This window comes from Heloderma suspectum, chromosome 5 (assembly GCF_057233095.1).
Source record: "Heloderma suspectum isolate Gila_16-S chromosome 5, 16-S_ref, whole genome shotgun sequence".
Lineage (NCBI taxonomy): Eukaryota > Metazoa > Chordata > Lepidosauria > Squamata > Helodermatidae > Heloderma > Heloderma suspectum.
The window spans coordinates 197,058,037-197,076,584 of record NC_139462.1 but is presented as its reverse complement, the minus strand read 5'-3'; the positions used below and the strand labels follow the sequence as shown (position 1 = coordinate 197,076,584).

The following is an 18,548-nucleotide window of genomic DNA, read 5'->3' as shown; positions in this document are numbered from 1 at the left end:
GTATAGATTCTCCTTCCCATTCCCATGCAACGTTTATTTATGCTTGATTAATCTCAGTTTTAATTTGTCACTTAAGGGATTAGAATCAACACCAATGGGAAATTAATGACATTTCTCACATCGGGCAATTTCATGATGAAGTCATAGGCATTGGCTTCTCTGGCAGCTTTTTCTATCTCTTCCATAGTGACATCTCCACGGCCGTATCGAATGTTTTCTACAATTGTGGTGGCAAACAGCACAGGTTCCTGGTTCACCACACCTATAATCTCCCTCAGATACTTCAAGTTTAGGGTCTTAATATCTTGCTCATCAATGGTAATCTAGAATTTAAAAAAATAGAATCACACAGCAGAAATTCCTATTAATGCTCCGGATAAATGCCAGCAAACTATTGGAACAGGAAAGCAGGAAATAAAAGTAAAATCAAAAGATTATCGTGAGTGTAGTACCTGGTTTATGGAAATATATTATGGCACCATGGTTTCCATCTCTTTCCTTTGTGGAAGCCTTCCCAATGAAGTACAGTTGCCTATATTTTTTCTGATTAATACAAATACACACACACACCTTACATATGCTATATAACTTGAATTTTCACTTTTTTATTGGATAGTGAGCTTTTACTTAGGCTGTTTACTCTAGCTCTTCCACAAGCATATTGGTGACAAATTAAGTCTTAGACTTAGGGCGCAATCCTATGCATGTTTGGACAGAAAAAATGTCCTACAACTCCCAGCATTGCCCAGCTAGCATGGCTGGTTGGGGAATGCTGGGAGTTGTAGGACTTCTTTCTGTCTAAGCATACATAGGATTGTTCCCTTAGCCACTAAGATTATAATTAATGAATTTATTTAGGGTGCAAATCTATGCATATTTAGACAGAAAAAAAAATCTTACAACTCCCAGGAGTTGAGTGCTGGGAGTTGTAGGCTTTTTTCTGTCTAAGCATGCATAGGATTGTGCCCTTAGTGAGCTTGTTAAATTACTCTGTATGTTCTTTGTTTAGGCCTTTATTTTTAACTTTATTTCAAAATAAAATAAAATTTCATGAGCAAAAAATGGAAAGTGGGGGGGGGGATAGAAGAGAGGGAAAATAGGACAAGTCTGCTAGGTAACGGTGGCTGCAGTAGCCAGCTGGGAAATGTTTGGGGAAGAGGGATATACAAATCTGAGATAACTCTCCCAAGGCAAAAAGGGGAGAGGCGGAGATTGCCCCATTTCCCTAGTCAAATAACATGGTTGGCTCAAGACATTTTTCCACCTGAGGCAAAGGACAAGATGGCTCTAACCCCCATTCCATGTACAGAAGCATCCTGGACTGACAGTCGAATCCTGCTTCAATGCTGTCGATGGGATGTGTCCTCCACCACACCTGAGGACAACAGGCTAGCTTAGGGGGCACAGGATAGGCTGTGTGGCACACACAGTTCTGTTCTCCAACATCTGGCTGCTGCTCCCTACCCCCCAGCATCTGCCTCCTGAGGTGGCTGCCTCATTCTACCTAATGGTAGGGCTGGCCCCATCAAGGAGGAGTGAAGCATCAAAAAAACAGCTGAGGGTAGTTTTGCCTGGAGATTTACACTGGGGGAGGGGGTGTCAGGGAAAGCTGTATGCATATAGTGTGTCGGTAGACCCAGGAAGAAAGAGAGCTAGTACCACTTCACCTTCAAAAACTTGCTGACATTTTATTTTGAGAGCTTGGATGTGAATATACCCACCTTGCAACTGAGTGTAAACAGGGTCTTTTCTATTGTGGTATCCAGGTTGTGGAACTTTCTCCCTTAGAAAGTTTGGGTTGGCTCCCTTTCTCTTAAGGTTCAAGCAAGTCATGAAGGGCACAATCTTATGTGTGTTTGGAGAGAAAAAAGTCCTACAATTCCCAGCATTCCCCAGCCAGCCACGGATGACAGGAGAATGCTGGGAGTTGTAGGACTTTTTTCTCTCTAAACACACATAGGATTTCACCCTAAAACCTTTTTATCTCTCTGAGCTTTTAGTGTTAGTTAAGGTTCTGCCTCCCTGTTTTATACCAAATTGTTTTCTCTTGCTCTTGGTTTTATTGTATGAAATGAATATTAATCTGAACTGTTTTTTTATTTGTGCTTTATGAATTCTATGAAGTTTTGCAAGCCACTATGAGTTTATTTTATAAGCAGGGTATAGGGTTTTTTTTTGGTTTTTTAAAAATAAATTCTGTGTCTTACATTTACAAGGATTTCATTAAAGCCAACTCAGAATATTTGGAAGAAATTTGGAGTTGAACGGAAAAATATTCCCAACATTATTTACACTGAATATTCTATGGCTAAAGGAGGATATCTGAGTTTTACATACCTGCTCTTAATAGCTAACCATATTCTGACATTTAATGCAATGTTGAACATTTAAAAAATCTTTCACAGGCATTTGTATTGGGTCAAGTATCTTACCATGCCTTCCATAGGATCATAAAACCTCTGAATCAATTGGACCGTTGTGCTTTTCCCACAACCACTGCTGCCTACCAGGGCTACTGTCTGACCACTGTTAACCTTCAGTTTCAAGCCTTGTAAAACCTGAATTAGAAAACAGAAAAACATGCAACAAGCCATCATAAAGTATATTCTACTTTGCAGTAGCTGCACAATATCCATGCCTGTAGAAATCACACTCGTGATGCAAGTTCAAAGGGAAAAAATAGATAATAATGGAACACATTTAATACACGCCCAGCCACAACAAGCTCTGTCAGCAAAAATGCCTGCAATTGCCTTGAAGCTGCTTTCATAGCACGTAGGGCATGTCTACACCAGCCTAAAATCCTGCATTTAAAACGGGGCTTTCTGCTTCTGTTTTAAATGCAGGATCACAACGACTCCCTTTTTCACCCGCTTCCTTTCCCCTTTCCCCTGCCTTCTCCCCATTATCTGAGTCTTCCATTATCTTTCATTGGTCTCACTCCTCTTCTTGCCTCTTTTCCTCTTTTCCTGGAGGGAACTCAAGCAGAACACAACCAGGTAATTTGATAGCTCATTATCTGCGATCTATTTAAAAACAGAAAAAGGAGACGCCTTGGGGGATCACAGTGTCATATAAAGAGCCCACAAACTTCCGTTAAGGAGCAATCTCAATTGCAGGATAAAAGCTCCGTGTGAAGAAAGCCATAGTCGGACCAGAGCATCTATCACGCTATGGAGAAGGCTGTCTATCTTTAAAAAAAAAAATCTGGGAAACCAACATTCACTGCAGAACATCAGAAACTCAGAAATAAAGTTTAATACAGTTTACAGCATCAATCAATCATTTACTGTTATGGTCAATGACCAGCATGACAAGCAAAAAACACATAAAACACATGAAATAAAATACACATGGGATACCTAAGGTGAAATGAAGAAAAATAAGAAAGAAACATCAAATAGAAGAAAATGGGGAAGAAAAATAAGGCAGTCATATGAGTGTACAGCATAGATGTGGCCAGAGTTTATACCATGAATTATTGCCAATGTTAGCTTATCACAGCCAATGGATGATTACATTTCAGTAACACTGAATCAAAGTTTTCCACCCTTTACCAATTCACTCAGTTCTGAGTAGAGCCATACTGAGATCTTACAAATTGGTTTATGCTCTGTGCCAGCCCTCCTCCAACCTGATGTCCTCCAGATGTTTAGAATATCAACTCCCATCAGCTCCAGCCAGCATAGCCAATGGTCAGGAATGCTGGGAATTTTCCAAAAAAAATTGGAGGGCACCAATCTAATGTTGGGTCAGGCCCCAAAATCAATAGGAGAAGACATGTTTTCCCAGTACTAGAACACCATATCTTATGAGTGGCTGTTTCTCTTGCCACACGTAACTGGACCATTTGACAAAATGTAGCAATGTACCTTGACATCTGGCCTTGATGGATAATTGAAATACACATTTCGGAAATCCAGATTTCCTTTAATATGGTCAGGTTTGTAGCCTGTTTCTGAAAAACTGTCAATTTGAGGTTCCTACATAGAAGAAAATGACATATGAATCAAATAAAATCATTTTCCTGCAGCTTGAAAGGAAAGAAAACTCTTGGATAGCAAGATACTATGTCCAAGACCTACAAAATCTCACAGATTTCCCCTCCACATACACACACACGCACATGCACACAAACACACAAGTAGCATTCAGACCACTTTGTTCATTCAAAGAGTCATCCCGCAGGGACAATCAAGATGTGATGCTAAACCCATCTTTAGCAATCGAGTTATAACACTGCTCCTTATTCATGATCCCTCAGAGTGCTGATGCTTCTTATGTCAGAAGGCTATGGGGACATCCCACTTAGTTTTGGCTTCAGGCCAGAGAGGCCCTGCTTCTTATGAAACAGACAGAAAGGGACCCCTGCCTGCTTCCACCCCTAAGCCCCCTCCCCATGTGCTCCTTCCAGGTGTGTCCCACTGCAGGTCTGTCGGAAGCATAGAATCATAGAATAGTAGGGTTGGAAGGGGCCTATAAGGCCATCAGACCTCGAGCCCCTTTCGTCCTGCTCTTTTGGCTGTCTGCTCCCCCCAGCATTCGCATTCTCCTCCGCAGCCCTCTTCATCCTTTTAGAACTGCCATGGGTAGGCCTGGAAGCAGTGAGGCGTTCCACTGGACTGGGGGTGGACTGTCCAATTCCCATCCTCCCCGTGTTTACTTCCTGTTGGGCCAGTCATAGTGGGCTATCAGATTGCACAGATCTGCCCACCAATCCCATATGAATAACAGGGTTTTAAAAAATAATTAATTGTAGGCGTGCCTCCCTGATTTTCATCAGAACTGCCGCTCATGGGGATGGGGGTTTAACCCTTTCCTCCCTGCCATAGTCCCAATGAACTCCACAGCTGCCGTTGGACCAGAATAAAAACTCTCCTTGGTGCCAGGGAGAGCCTTCCCCGTAAAGAAAATTTTAGCTTCGGAAGGAGGAAAGGGTTAAAGGCCCCTCCATGCCTGCTCTGATCCTGATAATGATCACCCCCTGGCAGATGCTGTGCATTTTTTTAAAACCTGCACATTAAGTGCAAAGACATATTTAGTGTCACATCTAGTTTTGGCCCTCATCTAGTGATACACAAAGGCACACACTATCCCCAGTCATTCAGTCAGTTTAGTCTCTTCTTCAGGGGTCCCCAGCCTTTCTGGGTTGGTGGGCATATTTGGAATTTTGCAAGGGCGTCCTGGGTACTCTCACAAACTTTCTGCCACGCCCATTCTTAAAATGGCTGCCATGATGGGCATGGCTGGTCACAGAACACTTATTTCCCAGAAGGCAAACTGGTGATACGCAAAGAAAAGTAACTTGCCCTAGAAACTAAGTACAAGACAAAGGTGGGGGACTGGGCTTCAAAACAGAAAACCACTCTTTTGAACCTAAATAAAGATGGTGCGGTGGCTTAGTGGTTAAGACGCAGAACTGCAGACCGGAAGGTCGGCAGGACAGCAGTTCGAGACCCGAGTGCCACGTGACGGAGTGAGCTCCCGTCTTCAGTCCCAGCTCCTGCCAACCTAGCAGTTCGAAAGCAAGAAATTGCAAGTAGATAAATAGGCACCGCTTCGGCGGGAAAGGTAACAGTGTTCCGTGCACCTCAGTGTTCAGTCATGCCGGCCACATGACCACGGAAGCGTCTTTGGACAGCGCTGGCTCTTCGGCTTAGAAATGAAGATGAGCACCACACCCTAGAGTCGGACACGACTGGTTGGGGACACCTTTTTTTTTTTTTTAAAGATGGTGCTGGAGGGCAGTGCTTCACTTTTCAGCATGCCAGCCTCTCAGTTAAAAAATAAAAAAAATCTTAAGAAATAAAATAACAATCAGGAGAAGCAGAGAACCTGGTGGGCATGAAGAGAGATGTCCTCCTAACCTGCCTTGGATATTTCCTTAACAGTGCCCACAGGGACCACATTGGAGACTCCAACTCTACTTCTTTCTTAATTTGGTCCCTCTCTACATTATGTTACCTCTCAGGAGTATCAGTTGGATTGATCGTGTCAAGATAGAGGGCATCTCTACACCAGCCTGAAATCCTGCATTTAAAACCAGGCTTTCTGCTTCTGTTTTAAATGCAAGATCACAACGACTCCCTTTTTCTCATGCTTCCTTTTCCCTCACCCCTTCCCCCCTCCTTCTCCCCGTATATGAGTCTTCCATTATCCTTCATTGATCTCTCTCCTCTTCTTGCTGCTTTTCCTTTTTTCATGGCGGAAATTGAAGCAGAACACAACCGGGTAATTTGATAGCTTATTATCTGTGATCTATTTAAAAATGGAACAAAGGGCATTTAGTGCAGGAGACGCCTTGGGGATCACGGAGTAATGTAAGGAGCCCACAAACTTCCATGAAGGAGCAATCTCAATTGCAGGATAAAAGGTCAGTGTGAAGGAGCCCAGAGAAAGGCAGACCAAGCTATATTCTCATTTGGCCTCTTAGCCAGTAAGTACTGTCTCCTTAGTTTCTTGGTATTTGCTGTTAGTTTTGTGATTTAAACAGCTATTTACTGAGAATGGGAAAGAGGCCATTAACAATGTATGCAATGGCTGGGATTCAAAGTACTTTAGGCCCACACAGGGGTTTGGGATTGCCGGGTGTGTGTGTGTGTGTGTTTTTTTTTCTTTGAACAGGAGACCCCCAAAACCTATCCAAAACGTCTTTTAAAAATGCCCTTCATTTCTGATGTGGTTTGTCACGTTGGGAGTTGTCCAGAGTTCCCTTGGGCATGTAGAGCTAGTCACACTGTTCTTTGGATCCCGGCCAATGATGATTACAAACCTATAATGGATCTCAGACTTCACTTCCTGGCTCTCTATAATTTCAAGCCATGGCTCTAAAAGGGATACTTACATTGTCTATGATATTGAATATTGCATAAGCGGCTCCCCTTGCAATTGCAAATGCTTCTAGGTGTGGAGTCGCCTGACCAATGGAAAATGCTCCAATTAACACGGAAAAGAAAACCTAAACAGAAACATTTTCAAAACAAAAAAGAAGCATATTCATGAATGTGAATTCCTATTAAGCCAAATAAGTTCAATATCATGTAACTGTGAGGTGGCCAAATGTCAGCCACCAGAAATGTATCTACCAAAGACTGAGAGGAAAGAAATATACTCCATATAAGCCTTTTACTAGCGCACAAGGCAGCTGTTACAAATGTCATGGAAACAGAGCACAGGGCGCAGATCTTATAAGTGATTTCAAAGTCCACCTCAGAGGAATATAAATTTTGCTGGGATGTCCTTGTAACAGTGTTCCAGTCCACTGCAATTCAGGTTCCAATCCTATGCCTATTTAGACAGAAACGAGTCCTACAACTCCCAGCATTCCCCAGCCAACATGTAGACATTTTTCCTGTCTAAACATGCATCAGATTGTGTTTTTCTTTCTGGGTCTAAGAGGTACCAGAACACCAGCTTGCCTTCTGTTGTATTTTTTTTAAAAGAGGTAATACGGTACCTCTGAGTGCAGTGCATTTCCCCCTTATTTTCTGCAATCTATTTTATCAGATTAAACACACGCACACATCTGCACATGCAAAAACAGAACAAAGAAATAGAAAAATACATGCACTGGTGCCATTCTGGCAGGACTTGGGGGCAGACGTTCAAGGCCACGCTCAGCAGAATGAACTGGAGCACCCCCACAAGCAGCAGGCCTGACTTACCACATGTTGAAGAAAGTGAAGTTATACACATTACCATCAAAAGACACCCTCCCTTGAAGGCACAACCCTATGCATGTTTACACAGAAAAAGTCCTACAACTCCCAGCATTCCCTAGCCAGCATGGCTGGCTGGGGAATGCTGGGAGTTGTAGGACTTTTTTTTTGTCTAAATATGCATAGGATTGCGCCTTAAGACCATTAAGTCTGACGTCTAAAATCACCTAACTACACCACTGATTCCCATGTACTTGTAGAGGTTCTGGAGTTGTGTTTCTTGAACAGCAAGCCCATCCTCACCCAGCATGCAAACCACTTTTGACATTCATTGGAATGTCAAAAGCTGAATGTGTGATATAGCGTGGGAATTCACAATTCAGAAGGGTGGGTCAGTGGGGAATCTTTTGTGTGCATAAAGTGACACCTTAGTATTTACTGTCCTTGCACATTTTCATGCTTTAAATTTACGGATTTTCTTCTGTCTTTGCCTAATTGTCATCATGGAGCTTTTGAGCACATCAAGCCAGAGAAACCCTAACCCTAAGTATGTTTACTCAGAAGTAAATTCCAATGTGTGTGCACACAATTACTGCCTATTGGGCATGTTTACTCCCAAAATAATACGGCATAAATGCTGAATTCAGCAATTAATACTTGTTTCTAGGGAACAATTAATACTTGTTTCTAGCACCTATCCTTTTTTTCCATAGAGTGCTAAGGAATAGGCACTTAAAACAAATAAGGCTGGGTATTGTTGTTGTTAATAAAGCAACAACACAGAGACCAGTGGCAGCTTCATTTGTCATCCAGATGTAAAGAATGCAGTCCAGAGAATGTCCGACATGCTAAAATCCCATTAAAATTAATTGGATATAAGTCCCAATATTTAGAGATATTGATGAGGGAAAAGTCCCATTGCAAATCTATGTTTTTGTACTACCTTCAGCTAAAATGCCATGCTATGTTTGGCAAGGAGGGAGGCCTAGGTAACTCAGTGTCACTTGCCACACAAAAGCCTTGAAAGCATCCTACAACAGAAAATCCACAGTAGAAACTTGTGCCAGTGTCCAAGCTCCAGAGCAAATCTGACAGCCAGCAGCTGTCGGACAGACTTACCTAGTGGTTCATCAGCCAATGAAAACAAAGAAATGTATCTTGGGAGGAACCCATTTGCACCTCTTTCTAGCTTCTCAAATCAAGAGGGGGGAAATTCCACAGAAAAACCTCCTATGTGTCTAAAAGTATTTATGAGATCTAGAGCAGCTTCATATGTCCTCATTTTTTGTTGAAGTCTGGCTAAAGCATTTGGCAGGCAAACAAAGGGGAGGGGGAATTAAAAGCACTGTGCAGCTTCTCCATTGCCCCCAAAACCATACCCTTTCATGCTGTGCTAGTATGTGAGCAAGAGATATGTGGACCCTCCCGAAAACATAATATACAACTTCTTTTGTCTTGCGTAATTGCTTGAGTTAATGTGGAAATTGGCAAGAGGGCCATATTGACACAGTTCTAGGCTTCACAATGAAAGGAAGCTAAAGTGAGGGTCCAGGTGGTAAGCCAGGACATACTTGGTAGAGCTGGACCAGTAGGAACTGAAGTAGGACACTCAGGCAAGTTAAGGAAAGCTGAAGACAACTAGGCTGGTATCGAGCAAAGAGACCAATTACGTACAGACTTCGATCAGGGAAGAGCAAAGCAAAGGAAACAAGCTGCTCACAGGCGCCGGGTCCACCAAGAGGCAAAGTGGAGCAGTCGCTTCAGGATGGCAGAACCTGGAAGCCATTAAGGACGGCAGAGCGGGATATTATAGACAGATTTGACCCATGGGGCATAATCCTTTGGGAAGGTCTCAAGCCACTCTGACATGGAGCCAAATGTGAACACAGGAGTGCCTGTTGCAGCTCCTGTCATTTTGTAAGAACCAAAGGTCCATCTAGTCCAGAGTCCTGTTCACCACTATGGCTACCTTGATGCTTCTGGGGAGCCCACAAGCAGGATGGGAAGGTCACAGCTCTCCCTGACTGCTATCTGCCCTGCCTGCCAACTAGTATTTGGGCTGTACATTGAGTCTGAACATGGACGTTCCATTTAGCTGTCTCGGCTAGTAGCCATGTATAGATCTCTCCTCCATGAATTGGTCCGATCCCCTTGCCAATAGCCATCGCCATGGGCATCTCTACACCAGCCTAAAATCCTGCATTTAAAACTGGGCTTTCTGCTTCCATTTTAAATTCAGGATCACCACGGACCCCCTTTACACACAGTTCCTCCCTGCTTTCCCCTTATCTGAGTCTTCCATATGCTTCATTATACAGCTGCTAGATGGCGCTGTGGTCTAGCTCCTCTGATTGCGGGTTTTCCTCTTTTCACGGAGGGAACTCAAGTGGAACTCAAGTGCAGTAATTTGATAGCTCATCATCTCCAATCTTTAAAAACGTGGAATAAAGGGCATTTAGTGCAAGAGACCCTCTGGAGGCTGATGACGTCACCTAGAGGACCTGCAAACTTCCATGAGCAGCCAATCTCAATAGCAGGATAAAAGCTATTGTGCTCTTACTTATGCATTGTGTGACGAAGTATTTGCTTTTGCCTGCCGTGAATCAACTGCCAACCAGTTCCATGAAGCCTTACTCTTGAGGATTTTCCAGAGATTGTACCCTGTGTTAATTAGTGGGTGGGAGTGCTAACTAGATTATTATCGGCTTCTAGATGAGGCTTTTATTACGCAATCACCCTGCCTCATGCACCACATTTTACAGGTAATCCAGATGTCGTCTTCCATTTCTAACCCTTCTGTGTTTTCCCACCAGCTCTTCCATCCTTCTTCTTACCACAAAACAAAACAAAAACATTAAGGGGAAAAAAAGACTGAATAGCTGCATAGTGCCTTTTAATTGGAAATGCTAGTAGCTGTTTGTCTGGAAACACCCTTGATTTCAAGAATCCAAATGCCTTAGGCCAGCCTTGTTAGAGCTCTGAACAGGAGTTGTTAACCAGCCTGCAGCTGCAGAAAAATTTGGAGCAGAGGTACAACATCTCAATAGAATTATTCAAAATATTCGATTTAACCTTTATTGCCACTTACTTTGCATGGAAAGGTAACAGTTACAAGGATCTCACAATCACGTGCACGGTTCTTCCACTGCCTGCCCTCCGTCGTACCCTCACTCACAATAATGTTAGGCTGAGAGGGAGTGACTGGCCCAAGATCAGGTCAGCCAGCTGACTTCACAGCTGAGTGGGCATTTGGGTCTCCCCACTTCTAGTCTGACACCATGATCGCTACACTGCTCTCTGTCTCTGTCTCTCTCTCTCTCAGCTTGTTTACACAAGGCTGCTAATTGGCTGTTAATCCATTCTATCTACCTTCAATTTCATTGCAGAACTGAGATTTGAGCACTATACAAAGGGATTTTTATTTCCTGATAATCCACTACATAACCTCTAGGTGGCACTATGGTATAGTGGAATAGCACAAATACACAAGAGGAAATCGCACTTTCTTCTCCTTTCACAATTAAATGCCACATTTTCCCTGCTTTAAAAAAAAAACTCATCAAAAGTGATGGTTAGATACAGAAACAAAACTGGAGGGTCATGATGCCATCTAAAGAGCCCATAAACAACTGTGAATAGAGAATGATAAATGTGCACAATAAATGCCTTGTGTAGAAAAGCCCTCTGTATAAAACATTGTGTAGTATCTGATGTTTGTGCTATGTAGAGTAGATCTATTGGAATGAATAGGACAAGTCTTGACTAACTTAAATCTCATTCATTTACATGGGTCTACTCTACATAGGACTAACCTTGGATACTACCCATTTTATGGATCTACCTATTTTATGGATCTAATAACACTACAATTCATATGAAGTAAAATACACATGATTTCAAGTATGCGCATATATCTTCACATGTATTTTAGTATCACAGAGATCTATTTATCTTTGATTAATGCTGAATTAGGTCACTTATACTGAAAAAAGAAAACTGTACAGTTCTTCGCCAACACTTACCATAAGGACTTTCCCAATACTATAACCTTCATCTATTACCAATGTAGTTCCATACCAGAAAGCCAATGCATATGATGCATATATCAATAAGAAAGCAATTCCCATGGAAATGTTGGCCGTAACAGCTTTCTTTATTCCAATGTTTTTAGCATCTTCTAAATTTTTATGATACCTGAAGGAAGAACAGCAAACTGGTTAAATTATATAGTCTGCACTGGACAGCAAAATGCATTTTCTTTCAGTTTTCATTATTTAATTTTGCTAGTATTCCTTTTTTTAAAAATCAGTTCATTCACATGTATGCCTTTTTGTTGTCAATATAATTCTAAAAAAAACTCTACAAAAAAAGTGATCCCTCAATACCTGCAAATTGATCACAAAATATGACTTATTCTTTAGTAGAAATGAACGCAGTTCATTCAACAACCCCCCCCCCCGCAACAACTAGCAAGTTAGTGGTAAACAAAAGCTGACATGGCCATCTACTAATGCTGCCATTCCTTCTTTTTATGTTTTCTCCCCAAACCCTAGGAGAGCCAGTGTGGTGTAGTGGCAAGAGTGTTGAACTGGGAGCTGGGAGATCTAGGTTCTAGTTCCCACTCGGTTATGGAAGCTCACTGGGTGACTTTGGGCCAGTCGCACATTCTCAGCCCAACCTACCTCACAGGGTTGTTGTTGTGAGGATAAAATGGAGAGGAGGATAATGTAAGTCGCCTTGGGTTCCTTGCAAGAGGAAAAAAGGCAGGATATAAATGCAATAATAAATAATAATAAAATAAATACCTGGTTGACCTCAAAACCAGTGAGCCATCTATATCTTCCCAAGAACAGTATATACTAAGTATGTGCAAAATTAACCACTGTGACAAGGACATTTGGAATCCTTACAGTGCGCTCCCATACGTGTCTACTCAGAGTAAGCCTCATTGACTTCAATGGGACTTACTCCCATGAAAGTGTGTGTAGGGGTTGGCAGCCTTAGGCTGAGTGCAATGATAGCTTTTCACAGACTTGGAGCAAGTCTTGTAGAGCCATCACTGTCCAGCCTTCCTCCCAGCCTTGGGACTACAGAGATGGAAGTGGGTGGGTGGGTTGTGAGGTGTCTGGAGAGCCTAAGCTGCAGAGGGGCTAAGTGGGCAAGCTGCCTGCCAGCCTTTTCTGCACGGAAGGCTTGCGGGAGGTTTCCTTGGCCACTCTGAATAATCAGGTGCAAAATCAACAAATGACAAAAACACATTTCCTGACCTCTTGATTTCTTTCTTCTGTCCTCCAAAAGCGATCACTGTCCTAATTGCTCCTAGGACCTCCTCCGCGACTGATCCAGCTTTTGCATAGGCAGCAAGCTCCTTATTGGTGAAGGCAGTAAGGACCTGTGGGAAAGCAACACAGATGTCCTGTCGTTCAAGACAATGCTGTATGGGATCCAACACCTGTTTCATTCCGTTTATCTGCATTTCCCTACTAAGCAAAACTTAAGTGTGGCATAGCAGCTCTTTCCAAAAAACAAGTATCTTGTGATCAGGAAGGTAGTCAGGAAATTTGAGAACAATTTTACACTGACTGGCTCAACACGCTAACCCGCAACTCGATGGTTGAGTGTGGGTTGTTGCTGTACCATGGGTTATCGTGTTGTCTGAATGTAGCACATTTTCCACAGGGTGGCTTGTTAACCATGCAGTATCGCATATTTTTCCTGAACAAGCCACCCTGAGAACCCATGGTTTGTTGTTCAGGGTGGTTAACAAGCCACATTACATGGTTAACAAGCCATTCTGTGGAAAATGCACTGTGTTCAGACAACACGATAACGCATGGTTCAACAACAATCCACGCTCAACCACTGAGTGTGGGTTAGCATGTTGTGCAAACCCAGCCACCGACTAGTACAGCCTTCCTCAACCTGGTGCCCTCCAGATGTTTGGACTACAACTCTCAGCATTCCTGAACACTGCCCCTGCTGGTGGGGCTGATGGGAGTTGAAGTCTAAAACATCTGGAGGGCACCAGGTTGGGGAAGGCTGGGCTAGTACATTCTAATTAAGACTAAGGAACCAGGGGCCAGCAATGAAAAGACCATGGGCCATACCCAGTCCACCAAACTTTCTCTCCCCAAACCCCAGGAAAGTTTTGCCCACCCCCACATGACCTTCTACATGCAGCTCTCAAACCATACATTAGTTATTCTTGCTATTAACTCATGAAACAGAGAAGCAATCAGGAGCTCATGTTTTAGATAACCAGAATGGTATTTTCTTAACCAAACAATGGTGATTGTGCAGTGTACTCTTACATTTCAGCAGAATTATACCCACCTTTGCCCACACTGCTGCTGAGAGCCCCAGAACAGGGCTGACAGCAAGAATGACAAGAGTCAATTTCCATCCTTTAATGAACCCGATTATAAATCCTGTTAGGAATGTAGCTACTCCCTGAATTAACATCGCAATTTTATCGCCAATTCCTTCATTGATTTTGGAGACATCACTAAAAACATGTTAAAATAAATTTGTTAGGGTAATATTTAGTTGCAGAGGGGTGGGGGAGTTACACTAACATGCACTTTTCCAATATATTCCAATTGCACTGCTACAGTACAGTTTGAATTCACACTTCCTAGGTACTACAAAACATTTATATAGTACCAGAGAAACATTACACGTTTTCATCAAAACAAGTAGGTATTTACTTTGTCCTCATACTCATCCCTTCCTGCAAAGCCATTCAGATCTATAGGGATCTTCTGGCAGCTTAAAAACAGATTTATTACAGTTTAAGCTTTCATGGACTAGAGAACAGTTCATCAGATGCATGAATGTTATCTCCTCTTGGCAGATATAAATATACATGGATATACAGAGAAAAAGTTGTAAATAGAGCGGGATGCAAAAGGCAAGGAATTGGAATAAATACAGTCTGTGACAATACTATACAAAACCCAAATGAATTCAAGATAAGCTAAGTGACCATTCACAACAGCAGCAATTGGTGATAACACAGTCTTCTGTGCTAATTTAAAACAGTAGGGGGAGAGAAAATTTTAATCTTGATTGAGTCCTAAACACAAGAAATCAAACTTATGGATAAATTTCAGTTTGGCAAATGTCATGTTTGAGTCTCCCTTTGAAACCCTTTTGTTGAAGGCTTACTCAAAGCAAAGAAAAATTGTGCACGGACTTATGTTTGCAACCCAGTGCTCTCTTCATCTTTATTCAGAGCTGAAGCTTTGCTACCTCTCTCAATTTAAAGCTGAATTGAGCAATACTGGGAACTTACCTTGAAGCCGCAACACCTAAAATCTTACCAGTACACAAGAATCTCTTTATTTAAGAAAATCAATCAAACTAGTAGTAACCAAAATTAAAATTAGATTCCCTATTGAAGAAAATACATTAACCAAGCATGAAATATATACTCACTCGATAAGTCGAGTATTTAGTTCCCCAACATCGTTTACATCAAACCACCCAATTTCTTGCCTCATGATGGCATGGAAAAAATGTTGCCTAATTCTCTTGATCTGGCGGCCAGCTGACAGTGTCCAACATGCAATGTGCACATAGGCAGTGATGAGAACAGCAGCTCCTAGTCCTGAATAATAGTATGCATATCTGAAAGTACAACATTGCAGAGGCAATTTCAAGAAGGGCATTGCTGTTAGTCTTCAGTAACATCAAGACAAATTGGTGTTAGGAAAAGCTTGCTGAATACGAGACCATAAAGTAGAAAATGTGTTCAGTATGTACAGCTAATATTGTTATCTCAAAGAAAGAACATAAGAAGAACCAAGCCGGGTCAACCAAACAGCAAGCTGGTCCAGCATCCTGTTTCCCACAGTGGTCACCCAGATGCCAATGGGATGTAGCAGGGCAATAGCTGTTTCCGACAGTTGTTTCTAATGCTGGGAATATTGCAACCTCTTCTGCAAGTTACTGGAAAGGGGAATATTGATCATGGGAATATTGGCCACAGCTACCCTTAGGATCTCTATAGCCTACAATGTGGTTTCCTGTGATTTTGCTCTTCCCCTTCCTTCTCTCTCTCTCTCTCTCTCTCTCTCTCTCTCTCTCTCTCTCTCTCTCTCTCAGTTTCTCTCTCTGACCTTCCTCCATTGCTGGGAGCAGTTGTATTTGCCATCTCGCTCTTGCCAGTGTTATAGAACACAAAATGGACCGAACAAACTCTTTTTGAAACCCTGCGCTGCACCTGTATTGTATATGCATGAATATTGTGAGTAAAATATTTTTCTTTTCTTCACTAAAGAAGGGTGTGGTCTCCTTTTTATTCTAAGATTGCTTTGTGTGCATTCAGGTCTGGTAAACACTCATTCTGTTTTGCCTTTTTGTTTTTCTCTGCTAATTGCCTTTCTAACAGGAGCCATCCTTACTAAATAATCCCATCAGTTTCCCAGTGGCTGGTATTAGGAGGCATACTGCCTCTGATCCTGGAGGAACCATCATGACTAGTAGCCATTGATAGCCTTGTCCTATATGAATATGCCCAATCCCCTTTTAAACCTAGCTAGGGGAATGGCCATCACCTCATTCTGTGTTAGCGAATTTCATAGTTAAACTATGTGCTCTGTGAAGATCCTGCCAGAGTAATCTGATCTCATTTTTTGATCAAGTAACCTCCCTTGTGGACTGTGGGAATGCTGTGGACATAATATACCTCAACTTTAGCAAAGCTTTCCCCATGATATCCTGATGAGCAAACTAGCTCAAAGTGGGCTAGATGAAACAACAATCCGGTGGATCCACAGTTGGCTACAGAATCAGACTCAAAGAGTGCTTATCAATGGGACCTTCTCAAACTGGGGAAAGGTAACATGTGGAGTACCGCAGGGCTCAGTCCTGGGCCCAGTGCTCTTCAACATTTTGATTAATGACTTGGAGGAGGAGGTGCAGGGAATGCTGATCAGATTTGCAGATGACACAAAATTGGGCAGGATAGCTAATACTCTGGAAGACAAAAACAGAATTTAAAGTGATCTTGATAGGCTGGGCAGAAAACAACAGAATGAAATTTAAAAGGGATAAATGCCAAGTTCTGCACCTAGGAAAAAGAAACCAAATGCACAGTTAGAAGATGAGTGATACTTGGCTCAACAATACTACAAGCGAAAAGGATCTTGGAATTGTGGTAGATCACAAGCTGAATCTGAGCCAACAATGTGATGTGTCTGCAAAAAAGGCAAATGCTCTTTTGGGCTGCATTAACAGAAGTATAGCTTCCAAATCACATGAAGTACTAGTTCCCCTCTACTCAGCACTGGTTAGGCGTCATCTGGAGTACTCTGTCCAGTTCTGGGCACCACACTTTAAGAAGGATGCAGACAAACTGGAGAGGGTTTGGAGGAGGGCAACAAAGATGATCAGGGGACTGGAAACAAAGCCTTATGAGGAGACACTGAAAGAACTGGGCATGTTTAGCCTTGAGAAGAGAAGACTGAGGGGAGATAGGACACCGCTCTTCAAGTACTTGAAAGGTTGTCCCAGAGAGGAAGGCCAGGATCTCTTCTCGATCATCCCAGAGTGCAGGGTACGGAATAATGGGCTCAAGTTACAGGAAGCCAGATTCCAGCTGAACATCAGGAAAAACCTCCTGACTGTTAGAGCAATACAACAATGGAACCAATTCCCTAGGGAGGTGGTGGGCTCTCCCACACTGGAGGCGTTCAAGACGAGGCTGGACAGCCATCTGTCAGGGATGCTTTGACTTAGATTCCTGCATTGAGCAGGGGGTTAGACTCAATGGTGTTATAGGCCCCTTCCAACCCTACTATTCTGTGATTCTAAGAAGTACTTTCTTTATATATTATATTTTTAATTCGGCCAATAACCAATGTTCTCTGGGTAGAATAAGAACAGTTAAAAGACAAAGATGCCACAGTGGCCGGTACATACTTCCTTTTGTCTGTCCTGAATCTCAGACAATTCAGTTTCATTGGATGACCCCAGGGTATTATGGGGTGGGGGGGATTATCTCTATCCATTTTCTCTACACCACGCACAATTTTATAAACCTCTATCATGTCATGGCAATGTCTGATCCAGCGCAAAGGGTGGAGTTATATACTCACAATGACATTAACCACTCCCCTGCAGCCGGTAAGACAATAGCGCCATATAAATCCACACCTGAAAGCTTTGCTACCATGATGGGAGCAGTAAAAATCACCATGACCTCTTAAAAAATGTGTTGATAACAGAGAAAACAGGGGAATGCAATAGTTTGGGAGGAATATTGTCTAGGAATAAATGAATAAAAAGTTGTGTCACTACAGGAAAACCCCTACGATTAAGATTTGTTGTTGTTCAGTCGTGTCCGACTCTTCGTGACCCCATGAACCATAGCATGCCAGGCCTTCCTGTCCTGCGCTCTCTCCTGGAGCGTGCTCAAGTCCACACGATTAAGATACAAGTGAGCAAACGTACACGGTACTGAGATGTACACACCTAAAGGACAAAGTCTGAACTGTAAATGCATTTTTGAATTATTCTATACATGCTACAGTAACTGGTTTGCATATTTAAGACACGGAGTTACAACCCTGTATCTGAGGTGGGGGTGGGGTGGGTTACTCTATCATTTTGTGCTTGTGAATTTTATTTTTTTTTCCATCACGGAAACAGGATTAATCATTTTTGCAATGATACCTTGATTTTGTAGCACAGTACCTTTTGTCTGACCACAGTTGAGACAGAAGACAACAGTTTTACAGGACCTTTACTTAATATCTTCTTGTTACAACTCCCTACGTGCATTAATTGTTTACAGAGCAGTCCCAGGGACCATAAGATGTTTTGGAGTCCCCCTCCTGAGGCCGTACTCACTGCTACGACCTCAGGAGGGGGACACTGGATTCTGAT

At 42.5% G+C, this 18,548-nt stretch overlaps 1 protein-coding gene across 1 annotated transcript in view; it reads right to left on the bottom strand.

The window, feature by feature from the left end:
- The window catches only part of ABCB1 (ATP binding cassette subfamily B member 1), a 69,765-nt gene that overhangs the window by 33,252 nt on the left and 17,965 nt on the right, over window positions 1-18,548 (bottom strand). The window contains exons 6-13 of the mRNA XM_084858963.1: window positions 15,096-15,287; window positions 13,992-14,163; window positions 12,926-13,050; window positions 11,681-11,852; window positions 6,845-6,958; window positions 3,873-3,983; window positions 2,433-2,558; window positions 120-323 (exon numbers count right to left, since the gene is read on the bottom strand). Of these exons, the coding sequence (XP_084715089.1) occupies window positions 120-323; window positions 2,433-2,558; window positions 3,873-3,983; window positions 6,845-6,958; window positions 11,681-11,852; window positions 12,926-13,050; window positions 13,992-14,163; window positions 15,096-15,287 (1,216 nt within the window). The remainder of the gene's footprint in view (window positions 1-119; window positions 324-2,432; window positions 2,559-3,872; window positions 3,984-6,844; window positions 6,959-11,680; window positions 11,853-12,925; window positions 13,051-13,991; window positions 14,164-15,095; window positions 15,288-18,548) is intronic.